The sequence below is a fragment of the Eurytemora carolleeae genome, unplaced genomic scaffold (assembly GCF_000591075.1).
Source record: "Eurytemora carolleeae unplaced genomic scaffold, Eaff_2.0 scaffold630, whole genome shotgun sequence".
In the NCBI taxonomy this organism is placed as follows: Eukaryota; Metazoa; Arthropoda; class Copepoda; order Calanoida; family Temoridae; genus Eurytemora; species Eurytemora carolleeae.
The window spans coordinates 102,323-121,804 of NW_019396665.1; the positions used below are offsets into that span (position 1 = coordinate 102,323).

Consider the following 19,482-nt stretch of genomic DNA (forward strand, 5'->3'; position numbering starts at 1 on the left):
TACCTACTTAATTTTTAACCATCTTTCTTTTACTCTTTGTGTGCCTACTTAATTTTAAACCATCTTTCTTTTACTCTTGGTGTACCTACTTAATTTTTAACCATCTTTCCTTCCTCTTGATGTATCTTACTTAATTTTTAACCATCTTTCTTTACTCTTAGTGTACCTACTTAATTTTTAACCATCTTTCCTTCCTCTTGATGTATCCTACTTAATTTTTGACCATCTTTCTTTCCTCTTGGTGTGCCTACTTAATCTTTAACCATCTTTCCTTCCTCTTGATGTATCCTATACTTAATTGTTAACCATCTTTCTTTCCTCTAGGTGTACCTACTTAATTTTTAACCATCTTTCTTTCCTCTTGGTGTATCCTACTTAATTTTTAACCATCTTTCCTTCATCTTGATGTATCCTACTTAATTTTTAACAATCTTTCTTTCCTCTTGGTGTACCTACTTAATTTTTAACCATCTTTCTTTCCTCTTGGTGTACCTACTTCATTTTTAACCATCTTCCTTTTACTCTTGGTGTGCCTACTTAATTTTTAACCATCTTCCTTTTACTCTTGGTGCACCTACTTAATTTTTAACAATCTTTCTTTCCTCTTGGTGTACCTACTTAATTTTTAACCTGGTTTCTTTCCTCTTGGTGTACCTACTTAATTTTTAACCTGCTTTCTTTCCTCTTGGTGTACCTACTTAATTTGTAACCATCTTTCTTCCCTTTTGGTGTACCTACTTAAATTTTAACCATCTTTCTTCCCTCTTGGTGTACCTACTTAAATTTAAACCATCTTTCTTCCCTCTTGGTGTACCTACTTAATTTTTAACCTGCTTTCTTCCCTCTTGTTTGTTTGTTTGTATCCAAAAAACGTAAAAACGGCTGAACCGATCGAGCCCAACATTTTGAGCCAAATCACATAACCCCAGGGAAGGTTTAAAATAAACAAATTTGCATGGAAAAAAGTGTCGAAATTTATTACTCAGGTAAATGCACCAATTTCACCAGAAAAATCAGAGAACTTTTTAAACGATTAAAAATGGCGTTTTTCGGATTTGAAAGCTAAAATTGTAAATAGGATACTGAAAACAACTAAAAGTATATTAAGACAAAACAATATATAGGTCCCCCGACATCAAGAGGAAGGTTGAACCAAACTGCTGTAGCAGGTAAAGTTTTTTTAAGACTTAGGATTATCAAAATTTGGTTTTTGCACAATTTTTTCCATTAACAGTAATATTTAAAGAAAAAGAGTAGATGTGTCTGATCTATTTTGTAGATACAAGTATACCACAGTTTGAAGAGCTTTTAGACTGTCACTGACTTTTAAAGGGACTCTCACTATAATTTCAAGTGTTCTACTATTTAAATAATAGAAATAATAGTCTTGAAGCCTTAATCTGATCAATATTGTGGGAAAAATTGTTGTTTTTCAAGCTTAAAAAGTGTTTAATTCTGATACTTCCTACAATGTTTTCCTGCTGTATAAATGTGCAAGTTACTTAAAGTTTTAAATAGAGATTTCAATAGAAAATAATCAGTTTTAAAAATGTTCAACATTAGTTTCGCAAAACTTTTAAGTTTAACCCAACATATCCTGATCTATAAATAGAGGATAACTTTAAAATACGTTTATGAGACCCTTTAAACACAACATCTTGTTATTCTATTGTTTTTAATTAAACTAGTTTATAACTGTTTTTATACATTGCATTGTGATACATGGCAGTACATTGCCGGCACTATAGTTTCAGTAGAAGTAAATATTTCCATTTAGCCCCGATATAGCGCCATATAGCGCCGATATAAGGATTCATCTCTAATTAAATAATGAGATGGATAGAAAGATAGACGTTACCGCCATGCAATTTCTATTGGTTCAGACACCAAACACATGGCTGAACCCTGAATCAGGCGCTAATGGATTCGGCATACTAGATGTGTTTGAAAGGTCTCAATCTCTCAAGCAAAAATCATTGAGAATTTTGCCAATTACTTCTTAAGAACCATAGCTAACCCAAGTGCTTAACAGTGCCAAAATATACATGTAAAGGGCTACAGAAAAGCAAAAAAGAGTTACAGAATTAAATCAAAGTTCAAGACGCTGCGACATTTCAAAGTCGATCCTGTCTTAAAAACTGATGAGATTTTTAAATGCAAGTTGAATCTTTAATATGTGGGTCACATTCTTCATTCAAGCAAACTCTATAACTTCTCCATAGATGTATAACTTTGACATTTACAGGTTTTGTAATTTAACTTTTTGCTAGACTTTTGTGGTTGGTAATTTGAAGAGTTGTAAACAAGTTTTGTTTACAGTTTTCTAGTTTAGAGTCCGGCCAGGTTTACTCACTCTAAACTAACCTTTCTGTGAATACTGCAGTGATATGCAGTACTCCGACCGAATTTATAGTGCATGGGTTTTAGTAGAGAGTTTGCTGAAAGATAGAGGACAGTTTAGCAGGAGTCTAGTTTCATTAAGGTTTTCCGACTCGGTCGTAATAGCTGAACAATTTATTAGAAAAGATCATTAGGGAACAGGACTATACGGTCTATGCAGGGGGGATACATGTCTATGGAGGGGAGGGGGNCCCCCCTCCAATAACAAGCTTGTAATCATGAAAAATAACCTTTAATTAGAATCACAAAGTTACAGAAAGAAATAAGATTCCATTTTACCTCTCAATTACCCCGCCCCCTCTTTGTAAATTTCTTAAAATTCATTTAGACGCAAAAAAGGAAAATAGTTTTTCTATTGTGAAAAGAAATTTTTTTGTCAATTTTCATACACGTCTCTGCTGTGAAAATCCGCAAGTAAATTCGAGTAAGGGCAAAGTCTGTTACAGTAGTACACATATATCAGTTAGGATCAAGAGAGAGTTAATAAAGAATAAAACATCTTATTATCCTAGGATCTGATGTGCTGCTGGTGTGCCCTGTATCAGGGTATCCTATCCATAAAGTAGAATGGTCTACCCAACACCAGATAATCAAGGAAATTTGTCAAACAGTTCACAAATTAAAAAGACTGTTCACTTATTCCAAAACTTTTCTCGGACAAACCAGGGAGAGATCCATTCGTTTTCTTCAATCGAATTTTCTTTTTATAATTCAGCAATCTTTAAACTTACGAAATTATTTTTTTACACTTATTTATCTAAAAGTAGAGAAGAGAAAAGGCGAAAAATGTATGATAGGTAAAATTGTTACTAGTTAATTAGGGTGAACTGCTCTTGATACACGGTGGACAAGCCAGTGGGGTCGGTCAAATAAGCCTAGGATTAGGCCGGGTACTGTAAAAAGTCTGAACGCACCATGGGAGTTGTCATAGTTAGCCCTCTGACGGGACTATGCCAAGAAAATTGTCCCCTGTCGTATGTTAATCTGGTTAGAGCGACGTACTGTACAGAATATGGACCGGGCTACCATAGGATTGGATCAATATACGCTGTTATCTGGCAGGCAGGTACAAACTGGGCAGGTCCTGTTCGAATTTACTACGGCCCAGAGTGGATACCCCATTTATTTTTGGAATTAGACAGCAAAGTCTACATTACCTCTCAAAAATGTACCTTGATGCCCAGAATGAGTTTTTTAAATCTTTTATCTCCACATCTTTGAAACCTAATTTTGTGGACTTTTGGTTATTCAAACTATGCATTTTGTTAGATCAAAAAGTTAGAGTTTGAATTATCAAAGGTTTACGCGATCAGGTTGCAAAGAAGATTTAAATTTGTGGCAAAAACTCCATTCATTTATTTTAATTTTCATATATAGAACGGTTTACATTTTCTTATTTGTTAATACATAAGCTATAACAAAAAATATTGAAAAAATGAGCAAAATTAAATGTACAGCGGACACCCGGTTAATAATAAACATTTTACGGTGAACTTAAGTTTTCTGGCGGATTCTTTTGAAACATCTCATAGCGATGTGATAGTTTCAGTTTTAATCCTGAATTCTAAAATTAGGGTTTTATGTAAATATTCAAACCAATCCCTTTAAAAACAAAAAGTTTGATGCTAAAATCATTTCTTGGAAAACTTTAGATTTAAAAACAATCAAGCTAGAATAAGATTGAATATATTTCACGCACCTCTGGCCCTTCAGTAAGAGTAAATTCAACCTAAAGTCTGACCGCGTCAACCTTGTTGCACCGGCTAGTCATGTTGAGTGTCTGCTTCATTTACCAGATGTCCGGGCGATATAGTACAAACTGGGACCGGAAAGGTTGACCCGGCTCGGGAATTCAAGTGTGCTACGGCTGCCCTTGATTTTTAAGTAACCCTCCCTTGTGCAAAGATGGCATTGCCCGATTCACAATATTACTCTTGAATCCTAAATCTGATAAAAAAAATAAGGCTCTATAAAAGTGTTTAATTCTCTGTTGATGCTTAAGTAGAAAATGCGCAAGTCACTTTTGTAGAGAAACCACAAATGACAAAAAAACAGTTTTCCCAACACAAAACATGAATTTCTAATTCATATTTAACCAGACAAATCATTTTGGTAATTTAATGAATTGTCATTTTTACATGAAGGACCGCTTACATGCCCTTTGCCTTGTCATGTTTCGTGAGACCCACTCTATGTTTAGAAACAGAAAATTCTTTTTATAAAAATAAGATATGCACTAGATATATGTCACCCTATTACATAAAATTATCCATTTGAATAATTTAGTAAAACAACATTCATGTCTGGACTTTTTTTTAGAATTAATTTTCCGTAAAACTTTCATTTATTCATTATATATTTAATACACATTATTATTTTTATTATTATCATTTTATTATTGAATATAATATCCATCCTTCACTCCTGACTTAACCCTATCCCCGCTGGGGTACTTGAAAACCAGGATACGCTGGGGGGGGGGGTCAATTTGACCCCCCCTCTAAATCCCATGTTTTATGTCCAAATATGACAAATGATACATCATTAGAAAGCTCTTGTGCTCTACTTTTAGAATCTGCAAAAAAATTTGCAAATTTGCGAAAATTGAATTTTTTATCGCAAAATCCAGTTTTATAGTAAAAATGTTTGCAAAAAAATTTGCCAAAAAAAAGGAAAAATTATACATTTTTGAAAAGCCCTTGACCATGCCATTTCAAATATGCAAAAATCTTTGCAAAATTTTAAATAACCTGATTTTTAATCAAGAAAAACTAAAAATGTGCAAATTTCCTTTGACAGGTTTTTTGCAAAAAATTTGCAATTTCTTTTTCGCAAAACTTGTGCAATCCGTTTCCTTATGTCATAGGCTTTCCAAAAGCCAAATTTTATCAAAATCTGACAAGTGAAAGTGGGTCAAAACAAAGATTTAGTTTGCTACAGGCAAAAGCAGTCATTCAGGCAGTGTGCCTGAGGACTCAGGCAGTTAGTATTAAAGCCCGGTTTTAGGCCTAAAGGGAGGGCTTTGGGTATGTAAGAAAAGTCAGAAAATTTCAACAGCCTCAGACCAATACTTTTTGAGTTATGTAGAAAAAACTACAGGGGGGGGGGCAAATTGACCCCCCCCCCAGCGGGAATAGGGTTAATATCTTTCATTTTTGAATATTCTTGTTTCAAAGGAATTGAGTCTTAGCCACAGTTTCAAATTTTCTGTTCCCTATATCCTTGCAACCTGATGGTGTAAACCATAAATATTTCAAACTTAAATTATTTGATCTAACAGAATTCACAGTTTAAAGTATCTAAGGTCTATACTCTATACGGTGTTGGATTGGAAAGATAGGGATTAGAAAATCAGAGTTTGTGACATCGAATCAATTCCTTTCTTAAATCTTAGGAGTTAGGACAAAGTTAAATTTATACAAAGTTCCTGGTTATGAAAAAAGATATCAAAAATTTAAATTTAAATTTACTTTAATTTGACGTGAGGTTGATTTGCTGACAAATATAGGGACCACGACCAGCTCCTCTAACCAACGGATCTCTACTGATCAGGAAAATACAAAGCTTTTTGATGATTCTAGTTGATTTTGATTAAAATATATTTTTAGAATGGGGTCTTTTTGTCCAATGATACGTTCTTGCCATGAACACAAAATTTGAAATAGAATTTAAAATTTGAAATATGAAAGGTCTACGACATCGGTTTGCCAAAATAAAGGGAGGAGCAAATCAGAGCTTGGGGCAAAAACCATAGATAAATAAATAAACATAGATAGCTTATGTACGCAAAATCAACAAGAATTGTACAGTCCGCGAACTCATACTTCTAGGGGTCAAAGTATACTTCAATGATAAGCGGGGTGCTTTGGTGTTTTAATGGATTTCATAATAGAGTGTAAAATAACTCCGGGAATGGAACTATCTGAAAAACAATATTTCAATGAGCAATATATCATATTGACGAGAACTGAAGAAGGACATGAGAAGGACTAAAATAACTTAGATTTCTATCTACAGAACTCATCTACACCACAAGTACTCAATGAAATAAGAATAGCCAATGTTCACAACCGACCTAGTTAATCTATATAATAGGAATATCTTTTAAACATCTCTGTACATTTACATCTTTCAAGTTGAAAAATGTCGTCTTATGAGCAATCTATCTTTATCTATGGCAAAAACTTTTATCTAAAATGTTTATTTTTTTACTACCTTTAGAATGAACAATTTTTAAATGTTCAGAAATTTTTAGATTTTTGTGTAAACAAAGAGGTAAAAAAAAAACTTGTCATGAGCTATACTTATTCTCACTTTCCAATAAATTGGTTTCTGATCAAACAAAAACCAACCTAATTTAAGTACTTGGTCCGACATTTGATATTTGGTACTACAGAATTTATATTTCTTTTGTAGCAGCAGAAATTGAGACCAGATGTTGGCTCTCTTCTCATTTCATATTTCAATTCTCTATACCGCATAGGGAACAAGGGGAGTGTGTCCCAAAAAAGGTTGAACATTATTAGTTTAAAATAAGAATGAAAACCATTTTTTATCGTAATTTTCCAATTTTTTTTTTTGGCAAAGTTTATGGAAAATCGAAACCCTGGATTACGTGATCAAAACTCAAATAAAGCTTGATCAAAAATTTGTTTTATCATGTTCAAAGCTGGATCAAATCTTGATAAATTTTGATCAAAGTTTGATTTACGCTTGATCAAAGTCTGATCAAATTTAAATTAAAGCTTTATTAAAGCTCGATTAAAAGTTGATCAAATCCTGATCAAATTTTTATCAAATTTTGATCAAATCGACTTAATCAAAGCTGGTTAAAAGTTTGATCAAGGCCTAATCAATCAAAAATAGATCAATGCTAGATAAAATTGAAAGTAAACCTATTGTTTGTGTCTCCAGCTTGTTAATGATTACTTTATCATTTTATCTCTTTATCATTTAGTTTAGTAACTTTACACCAATTACTACCATAGATATATATATATATATTTAGTATCCAATTCATTCTATTTCTTGATCTGTCGATTTATCTGTTAATTCATATATCTATCCAGACAAAATAAGTAAAAATATATTTATATAAAATCCCATTGATGTAATTTGTAATACCTGGCCTTCAGGGCGCTTCACGCCCATCTTCTATTTAAATTGTGAATATTTTCTCTTTGTAAAACAATAACAAAAAAATTCGCGAACTTTATAAAAGAAAAAAATCTTGGATTATTTAAGATTTAATGAAAAGCGAATTTTGTATGGATCCTAATTTTTTAAAATTTAATCACTCGTAAACCTTCCCTCGGGTCATGTGAGGTCCCACACAAAATTTGGGCCCGATCTGTTAAGCCGTTTTGACGTTTATTGGATACAAACACACAGACAGACAGCTTGACAGACATTTAATCAAAGTATATAAACATATTAAAAATCCCCATCAATTAAAAAAGTAGAAAATACATTTAGATACATAATTTTGTATCAAATTTGAAAAGGTTAATAGGCTCGGGTTTAAACGATATATAACATTTACTCAAATTCTGTTCATTAAACCTTGATTAAGTTGTAGGGTTTGGAAGAAAACAAAACCAATACAGTTTTGCTTAAATTTTTTATTTTATTTCATGGAAAAAAAGTTTTGCAAGTTTTTGTTTAATCTATTCTAGAGTCACCTTTTTTCACTGGTATAACACATATTAAATAATCTTTTTTAATTTGTTTTGTATGACTGCACTGGTATAACACATATTAAATAATCATTTTTAATTTGTTTTGTATGACTGCACTGGTATAACACATATTAAATAATCATTTTTAATTTGTTTTGTATGACTGCAGAAATGTTGAGAAAAATGATAACATTGAGTACAGTTGTACAGCGTACAGTGACGGTCAAGGGTCAGCTACAGCTTACGTTGTTCTAATAGTTATAGGTCAGTAAGATGACGACAGAAAAGCAAGGTTATAATGCAAGAAAAGTTAATTGCAGTTGCGTATACTCTGCGTACATATTGAAACCAGTTCTCTCTGGGTGGAATTTGTAAGCAAGAATAGATGCTTCAGTGTTAGTTTAGTATCTGAGGAGGAAAAAAGCATTTAATTTTGATAGTTTTCATAATTCACATAATAGTTTCCTTTGACCAGAATATTTCATTTTGTATGTGAAAGATTGATCCCATGTCAGACTGTGACATCCGTCTTGTGTTTACATTACCTCCCAGAGACAGTACACTGCAGTACAGAAGATGCGTACACCTTTAAAATAACTTTCCTTGCATTATAACCTTGGCTTTCAGTTGTTTACAAAATATTTTTATACTATTGGGTGACCTCACTTTCATTTTATTTTTGTTTAATTAATTGGAGGTTTTTTTTAATAAAATTAATATATTTAAATAATCTAACTTGCCATGATTTCATGGTCTTTCATAATTAAAAGGTTTGCAGGAAAATCAGTGTCTTTGATAAAACACTTTGTTTACAAAAAAGCACTAAATTTGTTGAATAAAATAAAATGATATAATTTTTACCTTTTTACATGTAAAACAAACAGGTGGTTCTTTCTTGACAGAAAAAATGTGTTATAGTCGGGGCCTAATCACAGATTGGCTAGCAAAATTGCACAATTTGTATTTGATGTTTTTTTCTTTAGAGGCACCAAAGATTTCCCCTTTTGCATTCGATGGAGATCTCAAGGAAGGAGATAGATCCCAGGTAATGTACTTTACATGCACATGCTTTGTCTAGAGTATATCATACACAAAAAATGGATTATCATACAGTGAAACCCTTAATAAGGAATACATCGAAAGAATTTATCAAATGTCGTATTCTTCACTTTCTGATAATGGAATGTTGCAGATATTTAGTTTTTTAATTAATGATTATATGGAACTCTTTAAAACTGTTCCCGCATATTCATGGTTATTTATTTATTTTCACAAATACGGAAATTTACGAAATATAGTATAAAATTCAGTGAAAAATTGTCAAGACGACATTTTATAAATTCTTCCGATGTATTATTAAGGGTTTCACTGTAATTGAAATGGAATTGAAATTAGTAGCGATCAAAACCGAATATAATATTTAGGATTAGCTATATCCCGTTTTTTTCGCAAATGCTGCCTTTAAATACAAAAAATCAAATTCTTATTGCCACCATTAGTGTTTTTTTTTTTAACTGAATTCCTTAATTAACTCCTTTCCCTTGGAGAAATGAAAAAGAGTCTCAAAGAATTTAAAAATGAAAGTTGGTATTGTTTTTATTATTTCTTTTATTTGTTTTTATTAGAAATTCATACATTTTACAATCCTTGGAGAAACTTTACAATTTGTTTACTCGAGATTTGTTTACAAATATGTGTACTGCAGTTTCTTCGATATAAACAAAATCAGAGTATTATTAGTTAAACTTCCAAGTTTATTTTTGGACTCTACATTTGCACAGATTTTAACATAGAAATCAGAAAAAAGAAAATGTACTAATACACGGCATGAAATAATATTTCTTTTAAAATTCAGTGATGGTGATGGACTAAACCTCTGTAAAGTAAAAAAGTAGATGTTAGTTCCACATTTATTGAATAATATTGAATAATAATATTGAATAATATTGAGTAATATTTCTTAACCCTATCTCTGCTGGGGTACTTGGAAACGACAAATGATACATCATTGGAAAGCTCTTGTGCTCTACTTTTAGAATCTGCAAAAAAAATTGCAAAATTGCAAAATTATAATTTTTTATCGCAAAATCCAGTTAAATAGTAAAAATGTTTGCAAAAAAATTTGCCAAAAAAAAGGAAAAATTATACATTTTTGAAAAGCCCTTGACCATGCCATTTCAAATATGCCAAAAATTTTGCAAAATTTAAATAACCTAATTTTTAATCAAGAAAAACTAAAAATGTGCAAATTTCATTTGACAGGTTGTTTGCAAAAAATTTGCAATTAATTTTTGCAAAACTTGTGCAATTCGTTTCCTTATGTCAAAGGCTTTCCAAAAAGCTAAATTTTATCAAAATATGACAAGTGGAAGTGGGTCAAAACAAAGATTTAGTTTGTTACAGGAAAAAGCAGTCATTCAGGCAGTGTGCCTGAGGACTCAGGCAGTTAGTATTAAAGCCCTGTTTTAGGCCTAAAGGGAGGGCTTTGGGTATGTAGGAAAAGTCAGAAAATTTCAACAGCCTCAGACCAATACTTTTTGAGATGTAAAAAAACTACAGGGGGGGGGGGGCAAATTGACCCCCCCCCCCCCAGCAGGAATAGAAAACAAACATTTTGGTATCTACAAAACTGCCTGATCCCTATCATTAAACCAGGCTTTCGATACTGGGTTTCATTTCGATTTTCTGACTTAAGTTTTACTCTCATGGCTACTCGGTCAGGGTATCGTTTTTAATTTTCTCCCAGATTCTGCAATACATTTTTCGTAAACAAACATATGGGGGTTTATGATGTATCTTTGTTTTCATGCATACCATAATCTGCAATACAATTATGTAAATAAATATGTAAGGGGTTTATGATGTGTATTTGTTTTCATTGCTCCCAAAAGTAGAATTGACTTTTTTTCATTTCATTCGGTCATCGATCGTGAAGGACCCATTTTGTAAGTTTTTTTCAAATGTTCAAAAAAAAAAATTTTTCTTCGTTTTCAAAATTATCGTTAATTTTCCATCTATTTTGTTCATTTTCTCACTTAACTATTGCTAAGTGAAATTGTTTGTTTAATAAAATCGTTCGTTCAGTGAAAACAATAGTTTTTTTTTCAAAATCTTGTGGGAAATATGTTGGTTTAGTTAAAAAAAACTAACGTTTTTTCAAGTTCGTTTGAATGTTTTTAAATTGCTCATTTTTTCAATAATTTTTATAAACAATATTTTTTCATTTTTCATTTCGTTTGTTCATCGTTCGTTTTTTTCTTCTGAACGACACCCAATTCCAACTGGGCCAACATAGGATAAGGTCGGGCTGGTACATGAAGTGCATCACTAAGGCTGGTACAAGGGGTTGGGCTGGTACATGAAGTGCATCACTAAGTCTGGTACAAGGGGTTGGGCCGGTACATGAAGTCCATCACTAAGGCTGGTACAAGGGGTTGGGCCGGTTAGAAATTCAAAAGATGGATGTTCATGGCGATATTTCCTTGGTTAGAATAAAGTTTGATGAGAGTGAAGTCACATAATCCAATATTCTTTAATTTCTAGGATTCCCACCTCATGTTACCTTTTAGTAGGTGATAAACCCCAGCTTGGGTTCAATAAATGGTTTTACTAAACCTGGGCATCCTTCTCTTTTGTACTTTTTTAAAGAATTTATCTTCACAACCAGAGGCCGAATTTAGAGAATTTGAGCAATGTCAAGACACAGTTCAAACATGAGATGCAGTTCAAACATGGTTGGTTCAGCTGGCAATTTTACCAGCGCTTAGTTGGAACCGGTTATTTAAAGTTCAGCGACGAGGTTTAAATTCTATAAATTCAGTCTTAGATGTTTTAAGCCTTTGGTTTAAGAAAATATGATTTTGCTAAATCAAACTGCCAAAGTTTGAAATATATAAAGTTTATAACATCATGATGTAAAGAAATGAAAGAGGGATTTGATGAGAAATTAGTTTCTATTCCCCTTAAAATATAAAATTTGAAACAGATTTCGGAGAAGATTTTCTTTGCTTTTTAGTTTTTTTTTAATCATGTAAAATCAAAGATTTTTATAACTTTTAAAATCCAGATTGCGTCCATACCTACTCAGTAAGATAATAAAGTGAGTGCTGAGAATGTCATAAGAAAAATCTCTTCATATTGGAATATTTTACTCAAGAATTAAGATTAATTTTCTTTTTCTCCACCCTGTAAAATTCCAGCAGCTCTGGTAATATACTTGTTTAAAATAATTTCTTCCTTATGGAAATATTAACATTTGTATTCCTGATGCATATTAAAGCTTTCTTAGAAAAGGTTTCACAGAAAATCTTACATGGCAAAGCTTCCAAAGAAAACTTCTCTATAAAAATTCTTTATAAAAACTTCGTTTTCTAAACTTTCATTAAAAAGTCTCATTACAAAATAAATGCTTTAATATAAAACACTTTCATAAAAACATAGAAAAGCTTCATTTGAGCAGTTTTCACATGGTCGTGGGAAAGCTATTCTGGAAAAGTTTTCAAAGGAGGCAAAAAAGTGATCTTTAAAGAAAAGCTTCCTTTAAAGCTTCTTTTGGAAAGATTCTCTTTCTAAGCTTTCATTTACTAAAGTTTCCAAAGAAAAGCTTTAACATAAAGCTTTCATAAATCTTTTATTTGATATGCTGTGAAGTCCCAATCAAAAATCCCAGGAACAGCCAATCAGAAGCCAGGGAAGTTCTCGTTTAACCAATCAGAAGCAAGGGAAGTTCTGGTTAAACCATTGAGAGAACCAAGAGATTGTGTATATTATGATGATTAGACATAAAAACTAGGTGTCCTGTACAATTTCTTCTGGAGATCTACCTATTTCTATTCGTTGGGAGAAGAATGGAAACCAACTAGAGGCTTCAAAGGAAATAATGATTAAAAAGAAAATTGAAAATAAAATAAATTTCTTATTCTGTTTTGTATAAACAATGTTCAGAGGAGTCAGACTCAAGATGTACAAAAGAAGTAAAATCAATTTAAAACAATTCAGAAATATTTTTGCAGAATCTGATTTTATTATTATTTAATGTGTTCAGAATGTCCAGATACAATCCAATCCATTCAGTAGCAGCATATTCTTCTTTAGCTTAACAGCAGCACATAGTGGTTCATACACATGCCTAGGTAAGCAATCAATCAATCAATCAATCAATCCATTCAGTAGCAGCATATTCTTCTTTAGCTTAACAGCAGCACATAGTGGTTCATACACATGCCTAGGTAAGCAATCAATCAATCAATTAATCAATCAATCCGTTCAGTAGCAGCATATTCTTCTTTAGCTTAACAGCAGCACATAGTGGTTCATACACATGCCTAGGTAAACAATTAATCAATCAATCAATCAATCCATTCAGTAGCAGCATCTTCTTCTTTGGCTTAACAGCTGCACATAGTGGTTCATACACATGCCTAGGTAAGCAAGCAATCAATCAATCAATCAATCCATTCAGTAGCAGCATCTTCTTCTTTAGCTTAAAAGCAGCACATTGTGGTCCACACACATGCCTAGGTAATTAATCAAGCAATATATCAATTAATCAATGAATCATTCAGCTAATAAATCAGCTAATAAATCAGTTAATAAATCAGTCGTAGCTTTATTCTTCTTTACCTTAACAGCAGCCCATCGTGGTTCATACACCTGTCAAGGTAATAAATCAATTAAATAATCAATCAAACAGGCCATCAACCAATTAATCAGTCAAAAAATCAATCAGTAAATAAATTAGTATCAGCATATTTTCTTTAGCTTAACAGCAGCACATTTCAAATCAATATTTGGAACATAAGAAATTCCTTTTTATTTTAAGTATGATAATTTATATATACTTATTACAGAAACCATTTCTGTAATATATCCATTTTATGTTTGTAATTCCAAAACGTCTTGAGTAAATTTCAGATCGGATTCGCGATCAGATGATTTAGATTTTAGATCTGTATCCGAAAATCATGTTGCAGTGCAGCCCGCACTGGCGCAACACAAAAATTCACAGGAAGATTTTGATGAGCAAAAGGAATTTAAAATTAATAATTTGTACTTTCTCAACCTGTTTCTATTTATGCCTTCAGATTATTGAAGATAATTTTGACATATTTTTCTGTTGTTATTATATAATAATTCAAAAAAACTATAATCAAAATGTAGTCACCCAAAAAGACGATTCTGAATGTCGACTTTGCGATATCTCAAATGAATCATAAATAATTTGTCCACAATACTACATACTCTGCTCAACTACCATACATAGCCGGTCATCCACTCATCAATAGATCAAAAGCCAATTTTAAAAAAAGAATTTTAAAGCAATTACTCAAATAATTCATATCAATTAATCAATCAACCAATCAATTATTCAATTAATCAATTACACATTAAATAAAAGAATCGAGAAAAATATCCTTTTTTCCCTTTACGATACGAATATTTGTTTTAGCTGAAAACAGTGCAGATGTCTCTAATTTTACAGCTCAACTTATTGTTAAAGGTAAAATTGATAATTTGTATGTATGTGTAATTAAATGTGTTTATTTACTTCTTTTTATGGTTTACACAATTGATATCAGATAAAAATGCACCCACATTGCATCGCTAGTATTGTTTCGATTTACTTCATAAGTGATTTAAGAGCCTTACAGTAAAAATAGTTGCTTTTCAAAAACATCAAATTTGATTAAGTACTGCTTTTAAGCTGTCTTGGTTTTCCATAGTTTTCTAGTTCTCACTGTTTTCAAGTTTTAGTTTAATAATTTATCAATACGATACTGGACATGTCAAAACCTTCAGAACTTTTAGTAAGTTTCCTAAATAATCATTTGAAAGTTTGCAACAGTATAAAAATCTTAACAGCCAATTGGGGTTTCCAGCGAAAAAAGAAAAAACGTTTCGCGAAAATTTCGCATATTTTTCGCTCGCGAAAATTGTCGTGTTTTTGCAAAATTTCACTTCAATCTGTTTTTCGGAAAAAATCCAAAAATTTCGCAAAAAATGCAAAAAGTTTGCGAAAGTTCATCAAAAAAGACAAAATTTTATATTAGAAAATTATTCGCGAAATGCGAAATTTTCACGAAAATATTTTTCGCGAAAAAGTTTGCAAAATACGAACGAAAATTTTCGCTTTTTTTGCGAATTGTTTCGTTCGCTGGAAACCCCAAAGCCGTCCCCCCCACCCCCAGGCCACGGCTTGCAAATGGTGGAATAAACTTTAAAAGCTGCTAAGGAACGGAATTCTTGCTGCCACAAACTTTTACTTTTTCATCCAAATATCTGTGCAACTTGATGTCGTAGACCTTTGATATTTCAAACTATAATAATTCTGTTAGATTACATAAACTATATTTGAAAAATCAAATGTTTACACCATCAGGTTGCAAAATTATACGAATTAGACAATTTATGTTTGTGGCAGGACCTCAGTTCCTTTGGATGCACATTCATTTCAATTATTTCTTTATATAAAATATAATAACAATACATTATGCCACTGTAACAATCACTTTTCAAAATTATGATAATATTTCATATTTTAACTTTTTAACCCCGGTCGTTCCATTTACTTTATATTCATTTAGAATAAGCTCAGTCTCAAGAACATAGAAAAGTATACATTAAAATAATTTATAAAGCACTGTAATGGGTTGGAATAAATTATTATTCCAAACAGACAGAATTCAAACAAAAAAAACTTCTCCCCCAATAATAGTGTTTTTAATTAGGGTAATTTATACTCATGTACTATAAGTTCAATATTTCTACAAAAAAGTTTGCAAACATAATTTGACGTGATCCTGTACACGGTAATAAAAAAAAATAAAAATAAAAAAAAAATAAAAAAACGTACAGTGTGGAGAGATCATCTACACTAACGTTCAGTGTAAAAAACAGCAGATCAGCTGACAATCCCAAATTTTGATTTCCCTTTCCAGTTTAAAAGATCGAAGTTAAAACTATTTTTTGCGACTTTTTTAAAGTAAACATTAATCTCAAAAATAAAACAAATTTTTTTCACAAAAAGAAAAAATATTTCCACGCGCAACACCGGTCCCTTCAAATAGTATGTCTGAAAGATAAAAGAGCTTGTTAAAAATGTATTAGCAATTACAAGCTTTATTGTTTATGTATGTCACTGATTAGATGGGTACTGTTGTAAATCAGACACGCCACTTTACAATTCAACCCCCCTCCCCCTCCTTTAACCTAATGCCTTATAACTGATGGATACTGAGCAATTTTGTGTCCACCAAAATAATTTTTATATAATTTTTTTGTAATTCTGTATAACATGTACTTATGTATGTACATATTGTATGCTTTGATCTTTCAGTTTTAAGTTATATTTCTTTGTATTTCTAATTGTTTGAGACAGCCAGGAGAGCTAGAGTTGGGCAGGATAGCCTTTTTTCCTTTCGTTCATTCGGTGTTTTTTCAAAAGTTAAAAATGTATATTTTTCTTTCTCAACATTATTGTTCATTTTCCATTAATTTCGTTCATTTTATCATTGAACAATCGTTTAGTAAAATCGTTTGATCAGTTAAACCCTTCGTTCAATAAAATCGTTCATTCAGTAAAAAAACGATAGTTTTTCAAAAGTTTGTTCGTAAATATTGTTGGTTCAGAAAATTATTTAATAATTCAGTTTTTTCGTTTATTGTAATTTTTTTTTCGTTTGTTCTTAAAAATGTTGTTCTAAACATAAAACATGCCCATCTCTATGGAGAACTTCTAAAGCGGATTCCAGAACATTAAAATTTAAACAAACTTCGAGCACAACAATATTATAGAAACAATTCAAAATTCTACTGCACTCAGCTAATGCAGCAAAAACTACCAAGCTTGTGCAAAATATTTGCACATTTGTTTGCAAAATTTAAACAAAGTTTTGCGGAATTCAATAAGAAGGCTTTTGCGCGAAGCATAAGAAGGTTTAGTGTTTTTCATGAAGCAATGTTGTTTTCTTCAAATAATTTGGTTAGGAGTTAATTTTTAGAGTGAGTCCTTATTGGTTTATTTAGTCTGCCAATCAGATGGCAGTATACCGTGAAAGTATTGTTATATTGTTATTATCTATTTAGTGAGTCCTCATTGGTTGGTTGAACCAGCCAATCAGACGGTAGCTAATCAGATGGTGGTATAGCGTGAAAGTATTGTTATTGTTATTATCTATTTAGTGAGTTCTCATTGGTTGGTTGAACCAGCCAATCAGACGGCGGTATAGCGTGAAAGTATTGTTATTGTTATTATCTATTTAGTGAGTTCTCATTGGTTGGTTGAACCAGCCAATCAGACGGCGGTATAGCGTGAAAGTATTGTTATTGTTATTATCTATTTAGTGAGTCCTCATTGGTTGGTTGAACCAGCCAATCAGACAGTGGTATACCATGAGAGTGTTGTTATCAACTGTCAAGCAGGAGGGAACCCTCGACCAACTATATCATGGAGAAGATCTACAGGTAAGAAAACACCAATTTAAAATAATAAAATTTTAGAAGAAAAGCATGGAAAGCTCATTCATTCTTAAACAGACAAAATTCTAAGGGTAACATTTTAGATCGGACATACCACGCTAGAAATTAAGATTCACTTGAAGTTTCAGCTACAGCTACAGCTACCGCTACCGCTACAGCTACAGCTACAGCTGTCATTTTTTAAAATACAAAGAAAATGTTGGAAAGATGACTAGACTTTTGATCTTTTTTGGATGCCATGTCATTTATCAATTATAGGCAATCGAAGACGATATTCAAGTCGTCTCTCAATTCCAATGTTTATTGAGACACCCTGTATGAAAAACTTTTTCTTGAAATCTGGTTCTGGCAGGATCATAAAAAGTTTAAGTTTGGCTCAACTTTTTGATGACTCACGTCAATTCCCTGGAAATGGCGGGATAAAATGGAAATTGTTTTTCTTTTACCTTTCAGTGTTTATTAAAATCACTAGGGCCGGGCAATGTTCTTGGGGAATGATCTCTCTTTCACGGGTATATACTGAAGTGAAGAGAACGGACCAGAACGAGTTCAAAAAAACAGGAACACACCCAGCTCAAGGGATGAGCATCGTTCCTAGGGAAGGTTCGCTCTATCAAAGGAACGAACGAAACGGCAAAGGATAAAAAGGAACAATTTAAAAAAAAGACAGTTCCTTCTTTTCCAAATCGTTCCAAGCATGTTCGTGCAGTTACTTACTTTAAATGTTTTTGGAATTACATATTTTCACCATTCGTTTACATTTAGCTGTCGGTAACAATGAATTATCATTATTGCTAATTGATTCTTTACATTGTCTTAGCTTTTATGACGAAAAAAACTGAGTTCGTGCCACAAACTCTGATTTTTTAATTTCTATATTTTTTGCGGCCCAATTTTGAAGGCCTTAGATATTTCAAAATATGGATTCTGTTAGATGATTAAATAATCTAAGTTTGAAATATCCAAGGTTTACACTAGTAGGTTGCAAAAATTTTAGGATTAGAATATTTAAGTTAGTGGCAAAAACTTATTACCTTTTGGAAATATTAGGCCATTACTTTCAGTTTCATTCATGGTAAATTTTTTTTAGAATAAAATAAAAATATTGATAGATAAAAAAGTTATAGAATGTGGCCCTCATTGCATGATGGATCTGTATTTAATTGCTAAATTTAAGATTTTAGAACTTTATTCATTTTTCATTTGATGTTTTAAAATTAACTAAAAAATTAGAAACAAAGTATGTGGGTTTTAGGATTCATCTTTAAGATTCATCTGTATATTTAAAGTTGTAATCTCTGTTTGTCTGTCTGTTTGTTTGTCCGATCATAATTCAGGAACCCCTGGACTGATTTGCCTAAACTTTTTATTGGGGAACTCGGAAGACTTACAGGAATGTTCTTAGATTGGTTTTAATATTCTAAGTTGAGTGGGTCGACATTTAAAGCAAAAATTTTGTTTCCCGTTAAAATCGTTCAAGTGCGGGTAAACGGTGGAAGTAACTATGAGTAACCTGGGCAGCGCTGGGTTCCCAAGCTTGTATTTTATAATTACATTTTGATAGATGCTAGATATACATTATATACATTAGTGAAGGGTTTGTTACAAATTAAAATCATTTTAAAAACCAGTTTACAGTTTCTGAGTTTATACTTTGTTAATGAAAACATTTGGTATCGATCAAAGTTCTCTTGCATTCAGAATATAAAAATAAATTGAGTCTGTATTTTTTAACTCTAATTTTCTAATTCCTATATCTTTGCTACCTGATGGTGTAAACCTTTGATATTTCAAATCTAGATTATACAATCGAACAGAATTCGTAGATAAAAATCTCAAAGGTCTTTGGCATTGGGTATCAAAGATATAGGGATTAGGAAATCGGCGTTTGTGACTAAAGACTTTATTCCTATAGATCCGTTGCTTA

At 31.8% G+C, this 19,482-nt stretch overlaps 1 protein-coding gene across 1 annotated transcript in view; it reads left to right on the top strand.

Annotated features, from left to right (window-relative positions):
* The window catches only part of LOC111707094 (Down syndrome cell adhesion molecule-like protein Dscam2), an 87,963-nt gene that overhangs the window by 35,480 nt on the left and 33,001 nt on the right, over window positions 1-19,482 (top strand). Inside the window, exons 22-30 of the mRNA XM_023480094.1 lie at window positions 1,125-1,169; window positions 2,913-2,995; window positions 5,909-5,952; window positions 8,248-8,342; window positions 9,062-9,123; window positions 12,871-12,951; window positions 13,123-13,210; window positions 14,527-14,577; window positions 17,421-17,540. Of these exons, the coding sequence (XP_023335862.1) occupies window positions 1,125-1,169; window positions 2,913-2,995; window positions 5,909-5,952; window positions 8,248-8,342; window positions 9,062-9,123; window positions 12,871-12,951; window positions 13,123-13,210; window positions 14,527-14,577; window positions 17,421-17,540 (669 nt within the window). The remainder of the gene's footprint in view (window positions 1-1,124; window positions 1,170-2,912; window positions 2,996-5,908; window positions 5,953-8,247; window positions 8,343-9,061; window positions 9,124-12,870; window positions 12,952-13,122; window positions 13,211-14,526; window positions 14,578-17,420; window positions 17,541-19,482) is intronic.